The sequence below is a fragment of the Monodelphis domestica genome, chromosome 3 (genome assembly GCF_027887165.1).
Source record: "Monodelphis domestica isolate mMonDom1 chromosome 3, mMonDom1.pri, whole genome shotgun sequence".
NCBI classification, from domain to species: Eukaryota; Metazoa; Chordata; class Mammalia; order Didelphimorphia; family Didelphidae; genus Monodelphis; species Monodelphis domestica.
Genome location: NC_077229.1, coordinates 12,437,662 through 12,460,994, shown reverse-complemented (window position 1 = coordinate 12,460,994; position 23,333 = coordinate 12,437,662). Strand labels below are relative to the sequence as shown.

At 37.5% G+C, this 23,333-nt stretch overlaps 1 protein-coding gene across 4 annotated transcripts in view; it reads right to left on the bottom strand.

Moving 5' to 3' along the window:
* Nucleotides 1–4,194: 4,194 nt before the first annotated feature.
* The window catches only part of LOC100024553 (zinc finger protein 345-like), a 32,020-nt gene continuing 12,881 nt past the window's right edge, over nucleotides 4,195–23,333 (bottom strand). For 2 of the 4 annotated variants that reach the window (XM_056820553.1, XM_056820552.1), the window contains 4 exons: nucleotides 15,139–15,248; nucleotides 14,352–14,478; nucleotides 10,407–10,502; nucleotides 4,195–8,145 (listed from right to left, as the gene is read on the bottom strand). In XM_056820553.1, coding sequence (XP_056676531.1) covers nucleotides 6,275–8,145; nucleotides 10,407–10,502; nucleotides 14,352–14,478; nucleotides 15,139–15,204 — 2,160 coding nt within the window. In that variant the 5' untranslated portion in view covers nucleotides 15,205–15,248 and the 3' untranslated portion in view covers nucleotides 4,195–6,274. The remainder of the gene's footprint in view (nucleotides 8,146–10,406; nucleotides 10,503–14,351; nucleotides 14,479–15,138; nucleotides 15,249–23,333) is intronic. The other 2 variants (XM_056820554.1, XM_056820555.1) reach the window with 1 other exon arrangement.

The following is a 23,333-nucleotide window of genomic DNA, read 5'->3' as shown; positions in this document are numbered from 1 at the left end:
TGAATAAAGATCTACACTCTATCATTCTGTGGCCCTTCTTCTCACAGAATTGGCAAGTAATGGATCAATAATTAGATTCCTGGAGAGGGGAAAGTGCCATTGATTGAGTATCATGCCCCCTTTCCAGTTTAGTAATCTTTTAAATGTCAGTTGTTTCCCAATTTCCTCCATGAGACCATTATTCTCTTCCTCCTTTTCTTTGTTTCACTTTGAAACATATAGAGCCGTTTTCTGCAATTCTTCAAGGTCCATCTGTGGCCATCTTGGGCAATGTATTCTAAAATCATCCCTAAATACTTTGCAAGAGTTGTTGACAAAGTGCCTTCTAATTTGTCTCATGCAATTTTCTTTAGAAAAGTCAAAAATTCAGGTATCGACTCCCAAACTCAATTATTCTGTCCATAAATCTGCAGGGTGTCTCCTCCTCATTTTGCTTACTTCTTTCAAATTCTGTCCACTTATCTGTACTGTATGCACACTTGCTCATGGCCATTAAGATGGCCTCCCTAAAACGGTATAGTTGTAAATAATCCTCAGAGTTGTTATAGTCCCATTTGGGATCCTGAGATGCCCAGTGTGCTGCAATGTGCCCCTGGGTTTTATTGTCATCAGAAATTATTTTATTTTTCTCACATTCAGTTAAAAAAAGGCTGTAGCAAGTTTTCAACATTTTTGTAAGACAGATTATACTGAAAAATTATGTCTGTCATCTTTTTCATTACCAGAAAGGGATCTTGTTCATATGTGGGAACATTTCATGTGAATTCACTTATTTCTTGGGGAATAAATGGTATATTGTGCCTTAGATTTACCACATGCTCATTGTATCCTATTTCAGGTACTTCTCTTAGAGGAAAAAGACTTCTAGTTGAATTTGGTACCTGTGGGTCAGTTTGACCAGAATGAGTTTCTTTAGAAGGATGAGATTTCCTTCCGGCTGCAACTGGTTTGGGGGTAGGATAAGGAAAAGGAGAAACTGGGATTTCAAAAGTTTGGGTTTCCATTGAAGGGTCTTGGGGATTAAGCTCAGTCAGGATTTGCAGACCATGAGAAAACAAGTCTCTTAGCTGAGCTATAAGAAAGGGGTTTTCCATCTCCATTTCGGGGGAGGGAATTTCCTCATTTAGAGGTTCAGAAACAGGTTTGTCAGGTTCGGACCTGTTTTTGGTGGGGTCAGTATTTGCCAATTGATCCTTTAAAAGAAGCATTTAAATTATCCAATTGGGTTTGCATGTTCTTCTGAATTTTAGCTTCAAATATTTTTGTTTTCCTGTAGTTTAGCTTCAGATTTTTGCTTGGTTCCCTGCATTTTAGCTTCAGATTTTTGTGTGTTTTTCTGCATTTCAACTTCAAATTTTTTCAAGTTAGCATTTCTTATCACAGTATTTAGGAGTATAAAAGTGAAATGACCTAATAACATAAGAAATTGGAGGTATTCTGAAATCTTTAATGTCCCTAATTTTTCAACTGCCATATAAATGTCAGAGAATGTAGTATTCATATATATATATATATATATATATATATATATATATATATATATATATGTATATATATATATATATATATATGTATGTATGTAGATATATTTATTTTGTAGTTATTTTCCTAGCGGGCCTGACAAGACACGTGGAGAGCAGGACAAGGCCTAATCTAGGCAGTACATTCAGTGAAGGTTGTCTAATTGGGTTGTTTGTTCCCTAAGGGAAAGGGGATTCGTATGTAAGCAGCTTCCCTAGGCCTGCCACTTTTAGGTTTAAAAAAAATGGTTGTGTTCAATTCAAATTCAGGAGAAAAGAAAGAAAAAAAATATATTTTATCCTCACTTAATCTTGCAGCTGTGTTTCAAACTGCTTAAAAGCTGACATCAGGAAGTAATAGAGAGAAAGGGAAGAGATTTCACAGAAATTTGGGGGTCCTCATCATACCATTCATAATTTTAGGGTTGTGACCTAATCTAAATTAATTTTGGTCGCCAGGGAATACCCCAAATAAAATACCTATGTCAGCTTGGAAATTTATGGTGGTTTAATTAATATAGAGGGAAAGAATTAAGGAGAAGAGAGGGAGAAAGATATAGGATTTCTCCCACCTGGCCTCCACCATGAGGTCTTTGAAGATTAGAGGCTTTTTCTAAGAGGATGGAGTTTGGAGATAAAGGAGGAAAGAATCAGCCTTAACTCCAAGAGAGCTCAGAGAAGATGCCTCACCTTAACTAGGTTCCTAGGGTTTTTCCAGTATGGTATCAAGGAAAACTCACCACTAAACCCAGACAATAGCAGACACCACCCAAGATGCTGAAACACTCAGCACGCTTCGCCAGCCACCTCTCCAGCACCAAAGAGGCCAGAGAGAGAAAGTGACATGAAATATATAGACAGTATTTACATCACTTCCCTACATCTTACATGTACCAATGGTAGCTTAAGTTTGACTTAGGACAGCCCAGTGGTCTCTCAGTTGTTTCTGATTTGGCATTTGCTAGCACATGTCTGTCATAGGCCATCCTCCTCAATACTTAATCCTTAAGTATGGGTGTAGACATTCCTGTTTTTGTTAGACTAAGTAGGGTGGAGTAATCTAAAGTTCACAATACATAGATGTTAAAATTTGAATTTTCTCGGGTTCTTCTAGTTATTCTAGGTATAACAATGTATAGTGTTTTAGTGAATTATTAAGTAAATGCAAGTAAATTCTCCCAGATCTTTCACATTGCAAAGTTGTTTGGATGTTACACAAAAAATCCCATCCTAAAAGGCTATCTAGACATGAGGAAATTAATAGGAAAGTATGATCTATGGTGAGAGAACCCAATTTGACCATAGTGCTTTTGAGCTCAAGGACCTGTTGTATTTGTTTTGTAGCTCCAGCTTCAGAAATCACACTCCCTATATTGGTATCCCCTGGACCTGTTTTTAGGACTGATTTTGAAGCACCAGTATCTAAGAGAGCTTTCTCGTTTTTCTTTCCCACTTTAATCCATACATATGGTTCTGTCTTTTGTGTAGCCATGGTATTTATTGTTATTGAATCACTCTGCACTTCTTTGCTACCTTCTGCCAGCTGTATGGTTTAACTAGTTAAATCTTCTTGATTTAAGGCATTTCCAATGAGATCTTCATCTAAGTTTGATTGCACTATATCCTTTACTTCATTGGAAAATTAATTTAAATCAAAGCTATGGTTAATCTCATATAATTTTACTTGGCCAGACCTCCCCCCTCCATTTGGAATGTTGGTTTCAAGTCTGTCATTTGAATCCATGGCTGTTCCATCAGTTGCTAAGTTTTGCATTCTATTCATTCCTTCAATTTTAATTATTATTTCACCTCCATTATTTTGATTAGGATTATTATTTTCAAATGTAATTTCAGATTCATTTTCATTAAACTTTGTATTTTCTAAATTAGTTATTGTAGCATGGAAACTTTTAGCTTCTGGATTCAAACTAGATGGTTTTTTTTTTTCCCCAAAGAGATCTGTGCCATGTAGCTATTTGAAGAATTAACTGTGTCTTGTGGGTTTTTGTGCAAATCTGTGAGTGTCTCCAAATCATTTACAGCTCCATTAACAACAACCTCATTGGTAATAGTAAATTTGTGCTTTGGTCTCAGTCATTTTGTGTTACAGTCTTTTTGCTGCATGGAATTGAAATTTTGTTTCTCTGAATATTTCACTAACTCCTGTTTCAGTTTATGTGATTTCTTCTGACTTTTTCTTGTACAAAATTCAATCCCTGTGCCTAATCTGCATTGAAAAAGTTTTCCAAGTACATTTTGACTTGATTCCTACTTTTTTCATGAGTGGTTACTATAGTTTCTCTCGAAGTCTCCCATGTCAGTTTTTATTTCAGAAATGTTTTTAACTTCTTCATAAAGTTCTTTTACTTGTCTCTGCCTGTCATTTAGTTTGCACTTCTCAACACTCACAGATTCAATTTCTTGCATCAACTTTTCATTGTCTCTGTTCTGTTTTCTCTTTTGTTTTATAAGAGCCTGTTTATTTTGCATTTCTCTATTTCCCTGCAGCAAACCAAATACACCATAGTTCTTGCTTCATAATTCTCTCCTAACCATGTCTGCATATTTGGACAAAGTCCCTGCATTCAGAGTATCTCTCATTTCCTGAAGAATTGCTGCTTGTCGACTTGATTTTAGCAAACAGTGATTACAACATGGACTTATGCTTATTATATTTTTCTAGTGTTTTTATTGTTATTGGCCTCATACTTCTTGAAGTATGAAGTATGAAGAAGTCTTTGACTAGGTGTCCAGTTTTATGGCAGAAAAAATATTGCCTGGTCTTTCTCTGTACTTTCCTAGGGTGATAAACAAGTTTAGGGTATGATCAAATAGTATTCAAATTCTTAATTTCTTCAATTTCCTTGTCTTTTAAATTTTTCTGAGATTCTTTCAATTTCTGATGTAAATCTGTCACCTGTCTAGTTGGCTCCATGTGACTTCCAAAAATGTATGATGCAGTATCTCTATGTTCTATCATGGAAAATAATGTTTGAAGAAATTCCTGAGTTGTGCTGTGCCACCTTTCAAAAATTGTCTCCTAACATGGGCCACAGATTCCTCTCTGTTTCTATTCTCATTTTACCTTCAGCTGTTTCAGAAAGGCAATCAATAAATGAAGCTGGATGTTCTCCTTTGTCTTGCACCATCCTATCAAATTTTCCTCAAGCAGTTTGGTTTTGAGCAACACATTTTAAGGGCTTGGAGCAAGTCCTCCTTGCATTTCCTTATAGGTCATGCTAATATGATTAGAGAAATCAAAGTCCTCCTTTTACTCCTCTGTTGGTCAGCTTGTCAGAGTGCTTTCTGATCTAGTTTTATCAATAAATTGGCGATGCTAATGGGGGCTAAAATGTTATGCCAGAAGAAATTGCACATCCTCAAAACTGGGTTCAAAGATACAAGAAACACATTTTTGTTTCTTATGCATTCCATGGGACTCAGATATTAAATTTGAAAATATTTTCTTCATGGAATTAACACTCCAGCTGTATCAGATATCTTGGTAATGTTTTTAAGTGGATATATTTTTTTAGCCTCATTCTTTGCCTTGGTGTCCTTGTCCTTGTCCTGTGCACCGAACTTTGTTTTCCTGGCCTTTCTTTCTTCATCCTTAGGTGCATTGTCTGCCTGAACATTTCCCTTATACTTATCGGATCTAGCCCTTTTACCTTTAAGAATTCCTCAAACATGATCTTAACCAGTGTTTCCAAATTAGTATCCACTCCCATGATCTGTGCTGTAGCTTTAGGAATTACACACCTATAAATATTCTTCATGTAGGTAATAGTTTGTATTGAAGCCAAAACAGCAATGTAGATGTGTCAGTATTTGCCAGAGTATTGTATCTTTTTGAAAAGGCATGTTCACTATGAAAGTTATAATGTTAGTTATATCCCACTGAATCTAAAATCATATTTGTCATTGTACTATACAGGATATTGTATATCCAATATCCTGCAATAGCTGCTAGTACTATCACCCCAAAGATAAATTCCTTAAGTATTTTTTGTCTTTTTCTGCTTTCCCCTTATAGAATCTATTCACGATTGTGAATTTGGTCAGTTCAGGGTGCCAAATTGTAATAAGGGATTATTTGAAAGATAAATGATAACTAAAAACCAGGGCTATTAATCTACTTCCTTGCTCCCTTGACTCTCCCTTTCATCCCTTATTCCTCCCTTCCAATTTCTTCTTCTGTTGGGTCTTTCTAAATCAACTCTAGGTGAGTTTAAGATGTCTCAAATAAAATACTCTTTCTCTTCTCTAAGATTAAATAAGGGGTTCATTGGGGAAGAAAGGAAAGATAGGGAAATGAAAGGAAAGAGGGTTTGAAGTTTCCCTAATAATAGAACAAGTCTTAGCTTGGAGGATGGTGGAATATAGTTCAGTTTAGGAAAATGGGCTGATAGATCTGGAAGTTCAGTCACTATATCACAGCAGAGAAATCAGAGAGCTAGACTTTGTTCTTCTTTCCTTCTGTCTCAAAAGTCCTCTCCTTTCTGTCTCCAAAGTCAAGAGACTCCAGACGTCAGTTGGTCATATCCTTCCTCCAACCATTTCTCCTGGTCAAATTCCAAACAAAATGTTGTTGTTCAAATGACAGGACAGCAGTCCCAGCTATTCCACCTTTTCCACAAATAATTACCAATATCTAACTTCCATTCTTCTCTGTGTGAAAGCCTTTTCAGTATTTACATTCCTAAGGTTTCACTCCAGAATGGATTCTATGATATACAAGAGAGCCCTTTTGTTTAAATCTTTACACATTGTTTACATTCATAAAGTTTCTCTCCAGTGTGGATTAGCTGATGTGTAGCAAGGGATCTGTTATATGGAAAAGCCTTTCCACACAATTCACATTCATGACGATTCTCTCCAGTGTGGATGCCCTGATGTGCAGCCAGATGACTCCTCTGTGTGAAAGCCTTTCCACAGTGTTTACATTCATAAGGTTTCTCCCCAGTGTGGATTAGCTGATGTGTAGCAAGAGAGCTGCTACGTGGAAAAGTCTTTCCACACTGTTTACATTCATAAGGCTTCTCTCCAGTGTGGATGCTCTGATGTGCAACAAGATGACTTCTCTGTGTGAAAGCCTTTCCACAGTGTTTACATTCATAAGGTTTCTCTCCAGAGTGGATTCTATGATGTACTACAAGAGAGCCCCTTCGTGTGAATGTCTTTCCACACTGTTTACATTCATAAGTTTTCTTTCCAGTGTGAATTAGTTGATGTGTAGCAAGAGATCTGCTATGTGGGAAAGCCTTTCCATCCGGTTTAAATTCATTTAGTTTCTCTCCAGTGTGGATTCTCTGATGTTTAGTAAGAGATCCTCTTTCTCTGAAGGCCTTTTGACATTGTTTACATTCATAAGGTTTCTCTCCAGTATGGATTTTTTGATGTTTAGCGAGAGACCCTCTATATGTGAAAGCCTTTCCACACTGTTTACATACAAAAGGTTTTTCTCCAGTGTGGATTCTCTGATGTTTAGTGAGAGTTCCTCTCTCTATGAAAGCCTTTCCACACTGTTTACATTCATAAGGTTTCTCTCCAGTGTGGATTCTCTGATGTATAGCAACAGATCTTCTCTCTGTAAAAGCCTTTCCACAGTGTTTACATTCATATGGTTTCATTCCACTGTGGATTAGCTGATGTGTAGCAAGAGAGCTGTTATATGTAAAAGTTTTTCCACATTGTTTACATTCATAAGGCTTCTCTCCAGTGTGGATTCTCTGATGTTTAGCTAGAGATCTTCTCTCTATGAAAGCCTTTCCACATTGTTTACATTCATAAGGTTTCTCTCCAGTATGGATTCTCTGATGTGCAGCAAGATAGCGACTCTGCATGAAAGCCTTTCCGCACTGTTTACATCCATAAGGTTTCTCTCCAGTGTGGATTTTTTGATGTCTAGTGAGAGATCCCCTCTCTGTGAAAGCCTTTCCACAGTGTTTACATTCATAAGGTTTCTCTCCAGTGTGGGCGCTTTGATGTGCAACAAGATGACTCCTCTGTGTGAAAGCCTTTCCACAGTGTTTACATTGATAAGGTTTCTCTCCAGAGTGGATTCTATGATGTACTACAAGAGAACCCCTTCGTTTGAAAGCTTTTCCACATTGTTTACATTTATAAGGTTTCTCTTCTGATTCGATTATTTGATGTGCGGCAAGATCAGAGTTTTGACTGAAAGGTTTCTCAACATCTTCCTTCACAGAAACCATCTCTACCCATGTACTTTTTGGATGTCTAATGAAGTCTAGACTGTAGCTAAAGGCCATTCCTCCTAGGTTACCTTGAGACATAGGCTTTTCAGAGGGTTTCTCATTCCACTGAAAAAGTCCTACTTCTTCAGGAAAGCATTTGCTGTATTGACTATCCTGACAATAGTCATTTCCTGAGGTCACATTCATAAACTGATTTAGGACTGAACATTGACTGAATTTCTCTGAACGGTCATCAAATTCACATTCACTCTTTAAATTTTTGTTTATCTTCATATCAGAGTCACAGATTTCTCTCAAAATGAAGTCATGGGAACCCTCATTCATCCATCTTTCGGTGTCAGATCTTTCAACAAAAACTCTCAGTTTCGTAGAAATCTGCTGCACTTCGGAATTAGTCTCTGCCTCTGAAGAAAACAAATTATAATATAAACACTTAAGGAAGGAAACACACAAACATAGAATAATATAAGTTTCCTTCTCTGATGGCAGAAAGTAAACTGATTTTAATTCTATTTCCCCAGGCGAAAAGGAGTTTTTCAACTTAAACAAGTAGAAACAGTCTTTGGATAAACCATTTGGTCATATCTGTAAGATGGATGATTTTAAAAAAGACTTTGACATATAATAACAATGAAATCTCACAATGGACCTATGACACAGGCAAGACAAAGATTCTCATCAAACTTCACAACTCATGTAATGAGTAAAGAATGGAGGAATGACCTGAACAACTTCCTTGCAGCTAGACTAAAACCCAAACACTGTGCCTGAGTATACTCCACCCTCCATATTGGACAGTGTTTCTCCACTGCCCTTTTTATCTTTCCTAAAAAGTTATTAATCCATTATTGCTATAATTTTGTGAACCTCAGGTAACATTCCATATTCTCTGTTCTCATCATTTTGAATACACTATCACATGGTCATTTTGAGTAAATTTTGTATGCTAAGCACAAAAATAATTTCACTCTTTAACTCTAATGAAGTACTTTTCAAAATGGAACATAAATGGAATATAGATTTCCTTCTTCTCTCTACATACTGTGATAGGAAAATCTAATTGTTCCAACATGCAAAGACATTATGCCATTCAATTTAGAATTATGCCCAACTGGCTTTAAAAAAATGCATGCCCTTTGATCCAGCAATACCAGTACTGGGTTTGTATTCCAAAGAGTTAATTAAAAAAAAAGGATTGTACCAAAATACTCATATCCCAAATCTTTTTTGTGATAAGAAATTGGAAAATGGGGGATGTCCCTTGAATGAGCAATGACTGAACACATTGTGGTATATGATTGTGATGGAATACTATTGTTCTGTAAGGAAAGATGAACTAGAGGATTTCTATATGAACCAGAAGAACCTCCATGAATTGATGAAGAAGTAAATGAGCAGAACCATTGATACCAGAATGTGAAACTTTGTGGAATGATACAATGTAATGCACTTCTCAACTAGTAGCAATGCATTGATACAAGACAATCCTGAGGGACATATGAGAAAGACTGCTTTCTACACTGAGGGAAAGAACTCAGGGAGTAGAAACACAGAAGAAAAACATGACTTTTCACACACACATATATATATAGGTACTGTGAGTGTGAAACACCGTACCTCTTTTATGATTATATCACTCTTTATGATTACGTTAATAACATTGGTCTTAAGTTAATACTCAAATAATATAGTTTGCTTTATAACGATTATAAACATAAGCTAAAAATGAAATAAAGTTTACCGTGATATCAAATCTTTACAGGTATTTTGACTTGAGGCCTATAGCCCAAGTTTCCACTTAGTCCACCACATGCTTATTTTTTGTATAACGAGATAGTCAAACGGGGGTGGGAAATTACTCCTTTTTTATAACAAGATACTCAGAGGTACCCAACTGCTGACTCATTGTATTTCATGATAACTCTCAGCAGAAAAACAATTAAACCCCAACCCCTTCTTGCAGAGGTCTTGGAAAGGTCAAGATAATAATAGACAAAAGTTACCATCCATAGTGATTTTCTTTTACACTTTCTAGCTTAATCAGGACTTGCATCATTAAGAAATGTCCATGTGAAAGATTCCATTCTATTTTAATTTTGATTGTATTTTCTGTCACTGTATCATCAAATTTCTTGACATAAAAAGGCTGTCTCCTATAGCTCGGAGTCTCAGGTTCTGATCTTGACCAGAGTCTAGGTTTACTGTGGTACTGGGCTGATCTTGATAAACCTATTATTTAACAGAGAGTTTTGTACTGTTACCACAATTCATGATTGGGGGGGGGGGTTGGTTTTAAATAATTGCTCTACTGAAAAAATGAAAAATATAAAAATAGGTATCAAGTGATAACATTTATATATAATCCAGTGGAATTGCTTATTGAGTCTGAGAGAAGGAGGGAAGAGTTGGAAAGAAAATTAAGCATTTAAACAAGGAAAAATTTTTTTAATTAAGAAAGGGGAAAATGATCTTATGCTATTTAGTGCACAGATACAAATATATTCATCTTAGTTGATGATTACAATATATAATGTCTCATGACCTCCCTACCCTCATCCATCTCTCAGAAAATGAACAGCATGATTCACCATTGATCTGCCAGTGCCCAAGTCTAGCACTCTCTTCACTACAACAGATAAAATACACCTGCTTTGACCTCACTCACCTGGAAAGGAGCTCCTGGGGCCTTTTAGCTCTAGCAGCCATGGTGCTTTCCCTTGCTGAAAATAGGAGGCACAATATTCTCTAGGGACTGGAAGACCTGGGCATAAGAAAGAAGGGATCAGGAGAGAAAAATTAATTTAAAAAAATACTCCTTCTGAAAGGAAAGGAGGGGACTAAAACTAACGTCTACAGAATGACTTCTGTTGTAGTCAATCTTGGAATAGTTGCAGGAGGGTGAATACCTTAGAAACCATTTGCAATCAGCAAATTCTATCTTTACCTCCTGTAAAAGAAGAATAGGCACATTCAACAACCTCCATTACACAGAAGAAATTAATGATAGCTGGTAGTGAAGGGATAAGAGAGCAGAACTTGTAGACAGAAAACCAAATTTAATACAGGCTCAGAGAGAGATGGTAAAGGGGTGCCCTTCAGCATTTCTTTTAAACTCTGTTTGTCTCAGTTGCCTCAATTTTGAAGGGCAATAAGAGTAACAAACTCATAGGGGTGAAATTGTGAAATTAATGATAATTATGAACTCCATTATGTCCAGTAGAGGACATAGAAGAGATATTTTGAAATACTGACTCACTTTTTTTCCCATTCCCATCATGTAGAATGGAATTTGAAGGAAGAATGAAGGAGGAATTAGGATAAACTTGCTAGTATAGGTAGAATTAACTGTGAGCTAGTTTTATATTTTCGTATTTTATTTCCATGTTGAAATGAAATGAGTCCCCTTAACTTTACTCTCTAAATGTCTACTTGTGTAAAAATATTATTTAAATTGCAAAGTTTACATTTCTTTTAAGAAGAATTTTAGGATAAGAAACATGCTATCTCTCCAAATCCAGAAACTGAACTGTTGGAGAAGACACCATGAAGAAGCCTCCAGACCACAAGCTGCACAAGAATGAACTTTGGGTGTAATTGATTGAACATGTGTTTGTGTGTATACTTTCATGCCAAAGGGGACTGCCCCCTAACTGGCTTTCTGTCAATGCACCCAGCAATTACTGTTTTTTTTCTCTTATCCTCAAATTACTGTAATCTTTAAATTGATTATGTTTTTATGATCCTTAGGGGAAGTCCTTCCCAAATGATCACACGGAGAATTGTAAAAATGGAGTCTTGAACTCTGGACTCCAATTCTCAGGAGTCCTTGCTAGCTCCCAGAATGCCCACTAATCTCACTGAGATATCCACCAGGGCGAGGTCAAGAATTTCTATTTAACCTGGCTGTAAAGGCTATTGGCTCTCTTTCCTACTACCACTTCGGAGTAGACGTTCCCATCATGTAGGCGAGGTCAAATGGGCCTCGCGGTCCATGTGCTTTCCTTACCTGTATGTTCTTTATATTTTAATCTTTAATAAAACCTTATAAAATATAATACTCCTTGCAGAAACTCTAATTTCTACCTGCCTCAGTTTCCCCTAAATTTTAATCATAAGTTAAATTTTAATCCTTATACTTGCATATGATAAATGGGTTTCTCATGAACAAAATATCACAGGATTCCGATTTTTAATAAACTGTGCTATCTGCTTCCATTTTTTATGTGACTTCATCTCATTTATAATCCAAGTTATGATAACCATCTAAATACTCCCCTTCATCTTCTTTTCTTCTTTTAATCCTGCACTTTCTCCTTTCACTTTCTATTCACATATTTTCCTTTTAATCACTCCCTCTATTCTACCTCCCTTATATTATTGTCCTTTCTCAACCACCTTCCTTATTCTGCTCCTTTTCCTCTATAAAATAAGATTCTATACCCCACTTAGTATGGGTGTTATTCCCAATAAGAATAACTAATACTGATTGCCTGTCAATACCCTCATCATCCCCTCAACTGTAATGGGTTTTCTTCCCAAGGTTCTTTATTTGATATAATTTATCCCATGTTACTTCTCTCTTCTGAGGTGTATGGGGTGCTCAGGGAGGGGTAATATCTCTGGTATGGAGGGCTTGTCGTGCCCTTCTAGGGCAGCTCTCCAGCCACTGACCCTCACCTGACACCCAGCTCTCACTTGTGGCTCCTAGTAGCTGCTAGCATGCGGCAGGGGCCACACCCCAGGCAATGGCTTCGATAGGCCAGCTAAACCTTGTGAGGGTAGCCATCGGGTCGACGTCGACCCCTGGTGAACTAGGGCTTTGCTCACCCAGCATGTGAAGACTGCTTCGGCGGAACAGGCGGAAGAAACGAACAAGAAGGTTCAACGGCTGAGATGGCGATACAGCAAGGCACTGTGGAGTGCTTAGGGCGTGATGGAGCACAAAAGACAACACGGCCATCCAATGCAGCTGAGGAAGTCTCCAGGTGTAACGACTTTTCGTGCCAATGGACCCAGGCTTCCGACGCCGAGAGAGTGGGACTATCTCTGTGCATCGACTTTTCCACTTAAATCTTCATGCACAGGTGTCTTTGTGCACAAAAATGCACAAAGACAATCGTCATCCTTGGTTTGAGAGACAACCAACAACACTTCTCTCTTCTATTTTCTTTCGGTGCTATCCTCTTTTCCAACCCTTAAATTTTTTTTCACATATCTTCCTTAACACTTGAATACCACACTTTCTGTCCAAGTATACTTCTTCTAACTATATGAAAATGTTAGCAATTTTAAGAGTGGCAGATACCATATTTCCACTAGGGACATGAAAAATTTAACCTCCTTGACTCTTTTAAATTTTCTCTTTCTTATTTTCCTTTTATTGCTTCTTTTGAATTTTGGATTGGGACATTAACTTTTCAGCTTTGGTCTGTTTTTTTCATCAGTAATGCTTTGATCTCCCCTTTATTTATTAAATACTGATTTTTCTCCCGGAAAGAATAGAGTCCATCTTGATGGGTGGGTAATTCATGGTTATAAATCCAATCTGCATGCCTTTTAGAATATTATATTCTAAGCATTGTGATCCTTTAATACAGAACTTACCAGACCCTGTATAATTAACATTGGGGCTCCATAATGCAAGAATTGTTTGTTACTAGCTGAGTGCTGTACTATTTCCTTAGCATGAAAGTTCTTAAATTAGGCTATAATATTCATGGGTGTTGTGATTTGGGAAATTACTGCAGGAGGGGATCTATGGATTCTTTCCATTTCACATTTAAGCCATGATTAGACAATATCAAGGGCAGTTTTCTTTGATAATTTCATAGAATATGATATCAAGACCATTTTAAGGAAGGGGTATTCTAATGAATCTCAGATTGTCTTGAAAGGATATATTTTCCAGGTCAGGTGTTTCGTATTTTCTTCTCTTTTTCATTTTTTAAAAATCTTTTTATTTTTTTATTTTTATAATTATATTATATAGAATATAATACAATATATTATATATTTATATAAAATTATTTATTTTTTTAATCTTTAAATCTTTTTAAATTCTTTTGATTTTGTTTTATTATTTCTTGATGTCTCATTAAGTGCACAATTCTAATTTTAAAAGAAGGATTTTCTACCATGATTTCTTCTTTTCCATTTGGTCCATTTTACTTTTCCAGGAACTCTTTTCTCCATTAAATTTTTTTACCCCTTTTTTCCAATTAGTCAGCATTACTTAAAAAAAAAAACTTTTCTTTATTAGATTTTTTTTGCTTCTTTTACTACTTAACCAATTTTTCTTTTTTAGCTCTTATTTTCTTTTTGCAATACTTTCATTTATTTCCCCCATTTTCTTCCAACTCACTCATTTCATTTTTGAATTCCTTTTTGAACTATTCCAGCCACTGAGACCAATTATAATTGTTAGTTGATGTTTTGCATGTGGAGACTTTTATATGCCAATCCCCAGCTCAGCATATGCCTTGTTCTTCTTTACCTCTCAAATATTTTCTATGGTTAGATTTTTCTTTTGCTATTAAATCCTGTATATCTGGTTTGGAATAGACAATCTCTTAATGGCAGATTCAGAGATAACAGTGAAAATGACCCTTACCCACAGAGAGTAGATTCTGCGCATTTTCCAGCATGACCTCCAGGTACAGTTCCTTCTGAGAATGGTCCAATAGGCACCACTCGTCCTGGGTGAATTCCACAGCCACATCCTTGAATGTTAATGATCCCTAAGATGACAAAAGTCACAAGATTTAGGGCTTGTAAACACCAAAACTGTAAGGATAATTTTAGTGTTTTGATGTCTACAAATCATAGCTTTTTTCCAGGACTGCCCATTCTTAGTATTCACCATTCTTTAGTTCACACCTTCTCTAGTTAGATTATATCTTTTGAGTACTTCACAACTCTTTGTTAAGCTTGCCTTTTGTAAGTTACTTGACCTTTTTGTGATTAATTTAACCTTTACAAATACTTAACACATTTTTGTACTAGATCTAAAAATAGACCTAGCTTAACTATATGGTATGAGTTAAGTACCTTCATTGTTAAAACAGGAGTTTACAATTTTATCTTCCCCATAGGCATTGTCTGAGTAGGGTGGAGTTATTTCCAAGTTCACAATCCCTCCTGATGATCATTGGGAAACTAGTCTCCCCATTGACCATTCAACATAATCATCTTATAGTCCTAAAGCACTTCTAATTACAGATGTATACAATATTCTAAGAAAGAATTACAGTAGTTAGGGAGGAATACAATAGAAAGAAAGCAAAATCAATGTTTTGCTAGGTACATTGACAGAAAGCCAAATTAGGGGCAGCCCCTTGACATAAAATTGTACATTTACAAATAAATGTTCAATCAAACTTCAGTTCAATCAACCACACCCAAAGTACATTCTGGATTTTCTTGATGTGGTGTAGGTTTTCTGCCATCTTTCTGCAACAGTTCATTCTCTGGATTCAGGAGTTAGCAAGCTTCTTCCTTGAAGATCTTTCTAAAATAAAAAATAAAAATATTGGAATTTTATTAAAATACAATGCCCCTTGAAGTTGGTATTAAAAAACATCCAGTTCAGCTCAGAATGCAATGTTGAGTTATAGGGGTGTATGAGTCAATAATCAAAAGAAGAAAAAACACAACCAAAAACATAAGGAAAGGAAAAAAATGAAAAGAAAAAAAATCCAAAATAGGCCCTTAGTTGGGGTTAATAAATTTGTAACAGGCTCTTGTATAGGTCCAATTTAAAGTGGTTTCTATCCAATAAGTCTGTAGGACAGAATGCAGTAATATTTCTTTTACCGATTTGCAGCCAACACTACAGGAAGTTGCCATACTATGAGAAGAAAAGGAACTAGAATTCTATTTTGATAGGGAAGCATCATTCCCTGATTTGATTTTTTTGTCATGCTCAGGGAGATAGGGAGCTAGGATGATAGTCAAATGTTGGTACTTGTCTGAGTACATCACAAAGAATGTAGATACAAGAAAGTCCTACGACAACATATGTAAAGCGTCGCAACCTCGTGTCTCACACTAGTTTTTCCTGTGTGCTCTTTTTGGCACTATTCAGGTTAAGTCTGAGCTCCTTGTTTTTATCCCATTTTCTAGAATCAGACACAAACATTAATCACAGTCCCATAATATAGTATCGATAAATGGCAGGTTCCCATACTTTAAAGCTATTGGGTATGTATTGATATTATAGCAAGTATATCTTTATTAAACTTATATTACTGCAGGAAAAAAATATCAATTGTATGTACCTTTAGTACAAGAAATAAGAAAAAAGAAAAAAAACAAATATTCTAATCAAAGGGGAAAAAAGCAATAATAAACATAAGGGGAAAAAACTCATGAATTCAATGTGTTCTTGAAAAACAGCATCCACTGGTCTATGGATTATTAGCTCCAATGCATGTGATAGGGTACAGTCAATTAGTCTCAACAGAAGATACTCTCTTTACATGTGAGCAATGAACCAAGAGTCCTTCTCTCCAACCTTTATAGATGTTGGAGTAGTTAACAATATTTGGAATGGGGTCGTCTGCCCCATGGATATGTGGAAAGCCCAAGTTTATTTGCACAAATTTTGAGCCAAGACACAGATGATATAACATTTAAAAATAGTAAATTAATAAAATATGTAGATAATCTACTCTTGGCTTCAACAGATGCAGAAGCATGTCAGGAAGATAGCAAACAACTTCTTTTGGAATTGCACAAAAGAGGACATAAAATCTCGAAGGATAAGGTTCAGTGGTGTCTCCCAAAAGTAGAATATTTGGGGTTCCTCCTGACTGAAGGTGCTTATTATATTTCTCCCAAACGAATTGAAAATATTCAAAATTTAAGTGCTCCTACCACTAAGAAACAGTTGAGAGCAATTTTAGGAGCAATAGGGTTTTGAAGACAATCGATTCCTTGCTATGGGGAAATTACTAAACCCCATATAGCATTACAAGGAATTCAGTCCCTGAACCACTCAAATTAGAGCCTAAACACTTGTGAGCTGGATCAGATCAAACTTAACAACAGGACAGAGCCAGGAAACCCTCCTTCTAGACTCAAATCAAAAGGTACACCCCCCAAATGCCAGAATCCGAGAACACTCAGGTCTAAGGGGAAGGCAGAAGGAAGGTCCCAGGACCCCTGCCCCCCAACCCAGAGCACAGAGCCCCCAGCAGCAACGGGAACCTCTGGGCTGGCAAAGGTGCTGTTCTGAACGGTGCACCATGAAAGCAACCTGGGCCAGGCTCAGGGCATCCAACACAGACAGCAGGGAAGCAGCCAGAGAGAGACAGGGGGCTGCATGGCTGGGTCCTGCCATCAGACCCCCAGAAGAAAACCAAACTAGAGATCCTAAAAACTAAGGGAGAAATTAATAAAAATCGAAACTGATAGAACTATTGAACTAATAAATAAGACTAGAAGCTGGTACTTTGAGAAAGCAAACAAAATAGACACAGTACTGGTCAATCTAATTAAAAAAAGGAAAGAAGAAAAGCAAATTAGTAGCATCAAAGATGAAAAGGGGAAACTAACCTCCAATGAAGAGGAAATTAAGGCAATCATTAAAAACATCTTTGCCCAATTAAATGGAAATAAATATACCAATCAAGGCAATATGGATGAATATTTACAAAAATATAAATTACCGAGACTAACAGAAGAAATAGAATTCTTAAATGATCCCATATCAGAAAAAGAAATCCAACAAGCCATCAAAGAACTCCCTAAGAAAAAATCCCCAGGGCTTGATGGATTCACAAGTGAATTCTATCAAACATTCAAAGAACAGTTAATCCCAAATCTATACAAACTATTTGACATAATAAGCAAAGAGGGAGTTCTACTAAATTCCTTTTATGACACAAATATAGTACTGATTCCGAAGCCAGGCAGGTCAAAAACAGAGAAAGAAAACTATAGACCAAACTCCCTAATGAATATAGATGCAAAAATCTTAAATAGGATACTAGCAAAAAGACTCCAGCAAGTCATCACAAGGGTTATCCACTATGATCAAGTAGGATTCACACCAGGAATGCAGGGCTGGTTCAATATTAGGAAAACTATCCACATAATTGACCATATCAACAAGCAAACCAACAAAAATCACATGATTATTTCAATAGATGCAGAAAAAGCCTTTGATAAAATACAACACCCATTCTGATTAAAAACACTAGAAAGCATAGGAATAGAAGGGTCTTTCCTAAAAAATAATAAACAGTATATATATATACTATATATATATATATAACCATCAGCTAACATCATCTGCAATGGGGATAAACTAGATGCATTCCCAATAAGATCAGGAGTGAAACAAGGATGCCCATTATCACCTCTATTATTTAATATTGTACTAGAAACACAAGCAGTAGCAATTAGAGAAGAAAAAGAAATCGAAGGCATTAAAATAGGCAAGGAGGAGACCAAGTTATCACTCTTTGCAGATGATATCATGGTCTACTTAAAGAATCCTAGAGAATCAACAAAAAAGCTAATCGAAATAATCAACAACTTTAGCAAAGTTGCAGGATACAAAATAAACCCACATAAGTCATCAACATTCCTATATATTTCCAGCACATCTCAGCAGCAAGAATTAGAAAGAGAAATCCCATTCAAAATCACCTTAGACAAAATAAAATACTTGGGAATCTTATCTGCTGAGAGAAACACAGGAACTATATGAACACAACTACAAAACACTCCACACAATTAAAACTAGACTTGAGCAATTGGAAAAACATTAACTGCTCATGGGTAAGATGAGCCAATATAATAAAAATGAACATCCTACCCAAAGTGATCTATCTATTTAGTGCCATACCCATTGAACTTTCAAAACATGTTTTTACTGAATTAGAAAAAAACATAACAAAGTTCATTTGGAAGGACAAAGGGACAAGGATATCTAGGGAAATAATGGAAAAAAATACAAAGGAAGGGGGCCTTGCAGTCCCAGATCTCAAACTATACTATATAACAGTGGTCATCAAAACAATTTGGTACTGGCTAAGAGACAGAAAGGAGGATCAGTGGAATAGACTTGGGGTAAATGACCTCAGCAAGACAGTCTATGACAAACCCAAAGACCCCAGCTTTTGGGACAAAAATCCACTATTTGACAAAAACTGCTGGGAAAACTAGAAGACAGTGTGGGAGAGATTAGGTCTGGATCAACACCTCACACCCTACACCAAGATAAACTCAAAATGGGTGAATGACCTGAATATAAAGTAGGAAACTGTAAGTAAATTAGGTGAACACAGAATAATATACATGTCAGACCTTTGGGAAGGGAAAGACGTTAAAACCAAGCAAGACATAGAAAGAATCACAAAATGTAAAAGAAATAATTTTGATTACATCAAATTAAAAAGGTTTTGTACAAACAAAACCAATGTAACCAAAATTAGAAGGGAAGCAACAAATTGGGAAGCAATCTTCATAACAAAAACCTCTGACAAAGGTCTAATTACTCAAATTTATAAAGAGCTAAACCGATTGTACAAAAAATCAAGCCATTCTTCAATTGATGAATGGGCAAGAGACACGAACAGGCAGTTTTCAGCCAAAGAAATCAAAACTATTAATAAGCACATGAAAAAGTGTTCTAAATCTCTGATAATCAGAGATGCAAATCAAAACAACTCTGAGGTATCACCTCACACCTAGCAGATTGGCTAACATGACAGCAAAAGAAAGTAATGAATGTTGGAGGGGATGTGGCAAAGTGGGGACATTCATTGCTGGTGGAATTGTGAATTGATCCAACCATTCTGGAGGGCAATTTGGAACTAAGTCCATAGGGCGCTAAGACTGTCTGCCCTTTGATCCAGCCATAGCACTGCAGTGTTTGTACCCCAAAGAGATAATAAGGAAAAAGACTTGTACAAGAATATTCATAGCTGCTCTCTTTGTGGTGGCCAAAAATTGAAAAAGGGGATGCGCTTCAATTGGAGAATGGCTAAACAAACTGTGGTATATGTTGGTGATGGAATACTATTGTGCTAAAAGGAATAATAAAGTGGAAGAATTCCATGGAGACTGGAACAACCTCCAGGAATTGATGCAGAGTGAGAGGAGCAGAACCAGGAAAACATTGTATACAGAGACTGATACACTGTGGTTCAGTTGAACATAATGGACTTCTCCATCAGTGTCAATGCAATGTCCCTGAACAATCTGCAGGGATCATGGAGAAAAAACACTATCCACAAGCAGAGGACAAACTGTGGGAGGAAAAACACCAAGGAAAACCAATTGCATGACTACAGGGGTTGAGGGGATATGATTGAGAAGAGACTCTAAATGAACACCCTAATGCAAATACCAACAACATGGAAATGGGTTCGAATCAAGGACACATGGGATACCCAGTGAAATCACGCGTCAGCTATGGGAGGGGTGGTGGGAGGGGGGAAGAAAAGAAAATGATCTTTTTTCCCAATAAATAATGTTTGAAAATGACCAAATAAAATAATGTTTAAAAGGGAAAAAAATCAAACTAACAAAAAACATTTTAATAAAATTAGAACAAGTTATACTAAATTTTATCTAGAAGAAAGTAAAGATCAAGAATATCAAGGAAAATATGAAATAAAAAGGTGAAGGATGGTGATCTAGAAGTACCAGACCTTTAAACTGTACAAAAAAGTCGTAATCACTAAAACAATGTTACCTGCCACTTCTGTCATAAGAAGGCCCACATAATGATGAACTGTAGGAATATTTCACGGGCAATGATGAACTTTGTCAACTGAAGAAATTCTTATAGGAACAAATACAAGAATGATAATCATAACAGTGATTTCAGAAATCGTAATTTTAGGACTGACAATAATAATCCTAGGTACATAAAACAGGCACATGACAACTCATACCAAATGACCCCACAGAAGTCTATTTTGAGTGGAGTTCTCCCCCGAACCTCCTAGGGAGCTACTGCCCATGGGGGGGGGGGGCGGGAGCACAAAGTACTACCCAAAGATTATGAAGGTGTACAGGGTGGGTGGTACAGCTGGGAGGGAGGGGTTGAGGCCCAGCAATCAGAGGATACAACCTTTGATTTTCCAGACCCTGACTTCTTACTTCCCATCATCCCTATCCACTGCCCTCCCCCCTACTAATGAGTCCCATGTAACATTAAAGGTTGGTAACACCTATTATGATTGTCTTTTGGACACTGGTGCTTTCTGATCTGTATTGAAGAATAAACCTGATTCACACTGCAGTTCCATCGGCTCAGTTAATGTCAGAGACTATCAGGGATACCCCTAAAGGTTCCCAAGCTTTCCCCTAGAATAGTGACTGTAGGACCCCATAGTGTGGAACACTCTTTCCTCTTAATGCCTGGTTCCCCTTTAAATTTGCAGGGAAGAAACCTTTTGTGCCAGCTTAGGGCCACAATAACTTGCTCTCCAGATGGCTCTATGACACTGGAACTGCCAGAGGAATCCTTAACTTTACTCCCTGTACGTCTTTCAGATGCTCATGAAATAAAGGAGACTCCTATCTTTGAGATCCCGACTGATATACCTGAGTCTCTCTGGGCCACAATATCTCCTGATGTTGGCCTACTTAAATCGGCTGTCCCTGTCCAAATTCAAACAAATGTAGCCCACCTCCTTCCATTCCTCAGTACCCTCTTTCAAAGGAGGCAATTGATGGCATAAAACCAGGAATAAATTCGCTGATTGATCAAGGCATCATAATTCCCTGTAAATCTGAATACAATATGCTCACCCTGCCTGTTAAAAAGCCAAATCTGGGTTGGAGTATTGAATATTAATTTAATCTTTACAAATAGAAGGACTGATGATTGGAATTGACCAGAGGAAAATGACTTTAAAAATAGAAAAATAGTAGTTCTCTCTTCTAGTCCAGGTCTTTTGTCTCTCAGTCTGTCACTCTCTCTTCCTCTTCTCTGTCTCCATCTTTCTCTCTCTCCCCCTCACCACCCTCTGGTTAGCTCATCCCTCAGTCCCTCCTCTGAGATCTCTAATTCATTAATAACCACTGAGGAAGGGAAATTAGGAGACCTCAACTCCTCCTTCATTGCCATTTTGACCATTGTAAAAGATGTTGCTCTAAATTCTGGAAATTTTCAGAAGAAATTCTTGCTCTCAACACATGTCCTCCCAGACAGATGTGAATCACTCCATCTAAGGATATAAGCAGGACGGTGCTGAGCTGCAGCCTATTCCGGGCCACCATTAGCAACAGCATCCCTGCTCAACCGAGCTAATGAGGTTGCTGATGTCCCACAGCATCTGCTGTTCCTTTAGGAGGGAACCTAACATTATACACACTGTCTGTGCCCTGGAAGAGAGCTTGCCAGGGTTCAATTCATTTACATCAAGCTAATAATCAGGTGTGCTTATCTGATATTTGTGATCCTACACTTTAAACTGATACCTCCAAAGTGTGAGCCATGGCAGGTTCCTCATTCAAGGGGAACTGCATGTCCTGAATGGTGTCAATGTCCTGGCAGATTTCTGGACCATTTAAATAACTCCTGTAATGGCTCCCTTAAGTAAGTAAAAGCACTGAAAAGCTCTTATTATAGGGATACCTGTCACTTGAGATGTGACACCCAAGGGTGAATGAATGAATAAATGACAGAGCCTGGACCTGTCTGGAACCTGGCCAGCTCATTGAGGCAGGGCTAACAAGGCACAGAAAAAAAAAACCCAGAACACAGTAGATATAGGGGCAGCCAGGGAGGACTCTGGAACTCATTCTGAGGAGAAAGAGTGATGGAGCCCCTGGAGTCCTGGCAAAGACACAAGTATGAGTTCTACTGGATTCCAGCCTGGGGGACCTTGGTGAGGGCTCAGGATGGGGCTGCAGTCACCTGGGAAGGGGGCCTCAAGGTCTTGGGAGACATTCCCTCTGGGGAATGCTTGGGCCAGATTGTGGTCCTTCTGGGAGTGGGAGCCCCAAGGCAGGGATACTCCCTGTTTGGACACCTGTGGGTAATTAGGGGGGGGGGGCTCATAGGAACTCCCAGAGCTCTTCCCCAGGCTGCAGAGGAGTCTCCCCAAGAGGGTGTCTCAGGCTTCAGGGTGACGGGAACTTGACGGGAAATCTCCCATATCAGATGAAGTGATGGCTGTCCTCAAATTCCATGGTAGGGAGAGATCAGGGAGACATGCTTCCCGGAATCCCTTGACTCAGCAGGAAAGGGTCTAGATTAACACATGGCTGAGGCTCATCTATAGCTTCAGCAAATTACCTTTCCTTAGCTTAAGGAGATAAACCAAAAGAAATATCTAACTGTGATTTAGAAAGGTTTAATAAGCAATTACTATAAGGCTTGTAGAGGATTTGGGAAGAGGGAGTCCCTGGTATATAATCTGTCCTACCAGGTCCATCACACACAGCTTTCAAGCTAAATCTGAATTTCTCCTTCCCAAGCCCAGCTAATTCACTCACTACTAATTTTAATACTATTGGGCTAAGGAATACTAAGAACAGGTGCAAAAGGCAAAGGGAGAGAGCCAGGCTCCAGAGCAGGGAATCCATGACCCACCCGGGTCAGAAGAGTCTTGAAACTCTGCTGAGA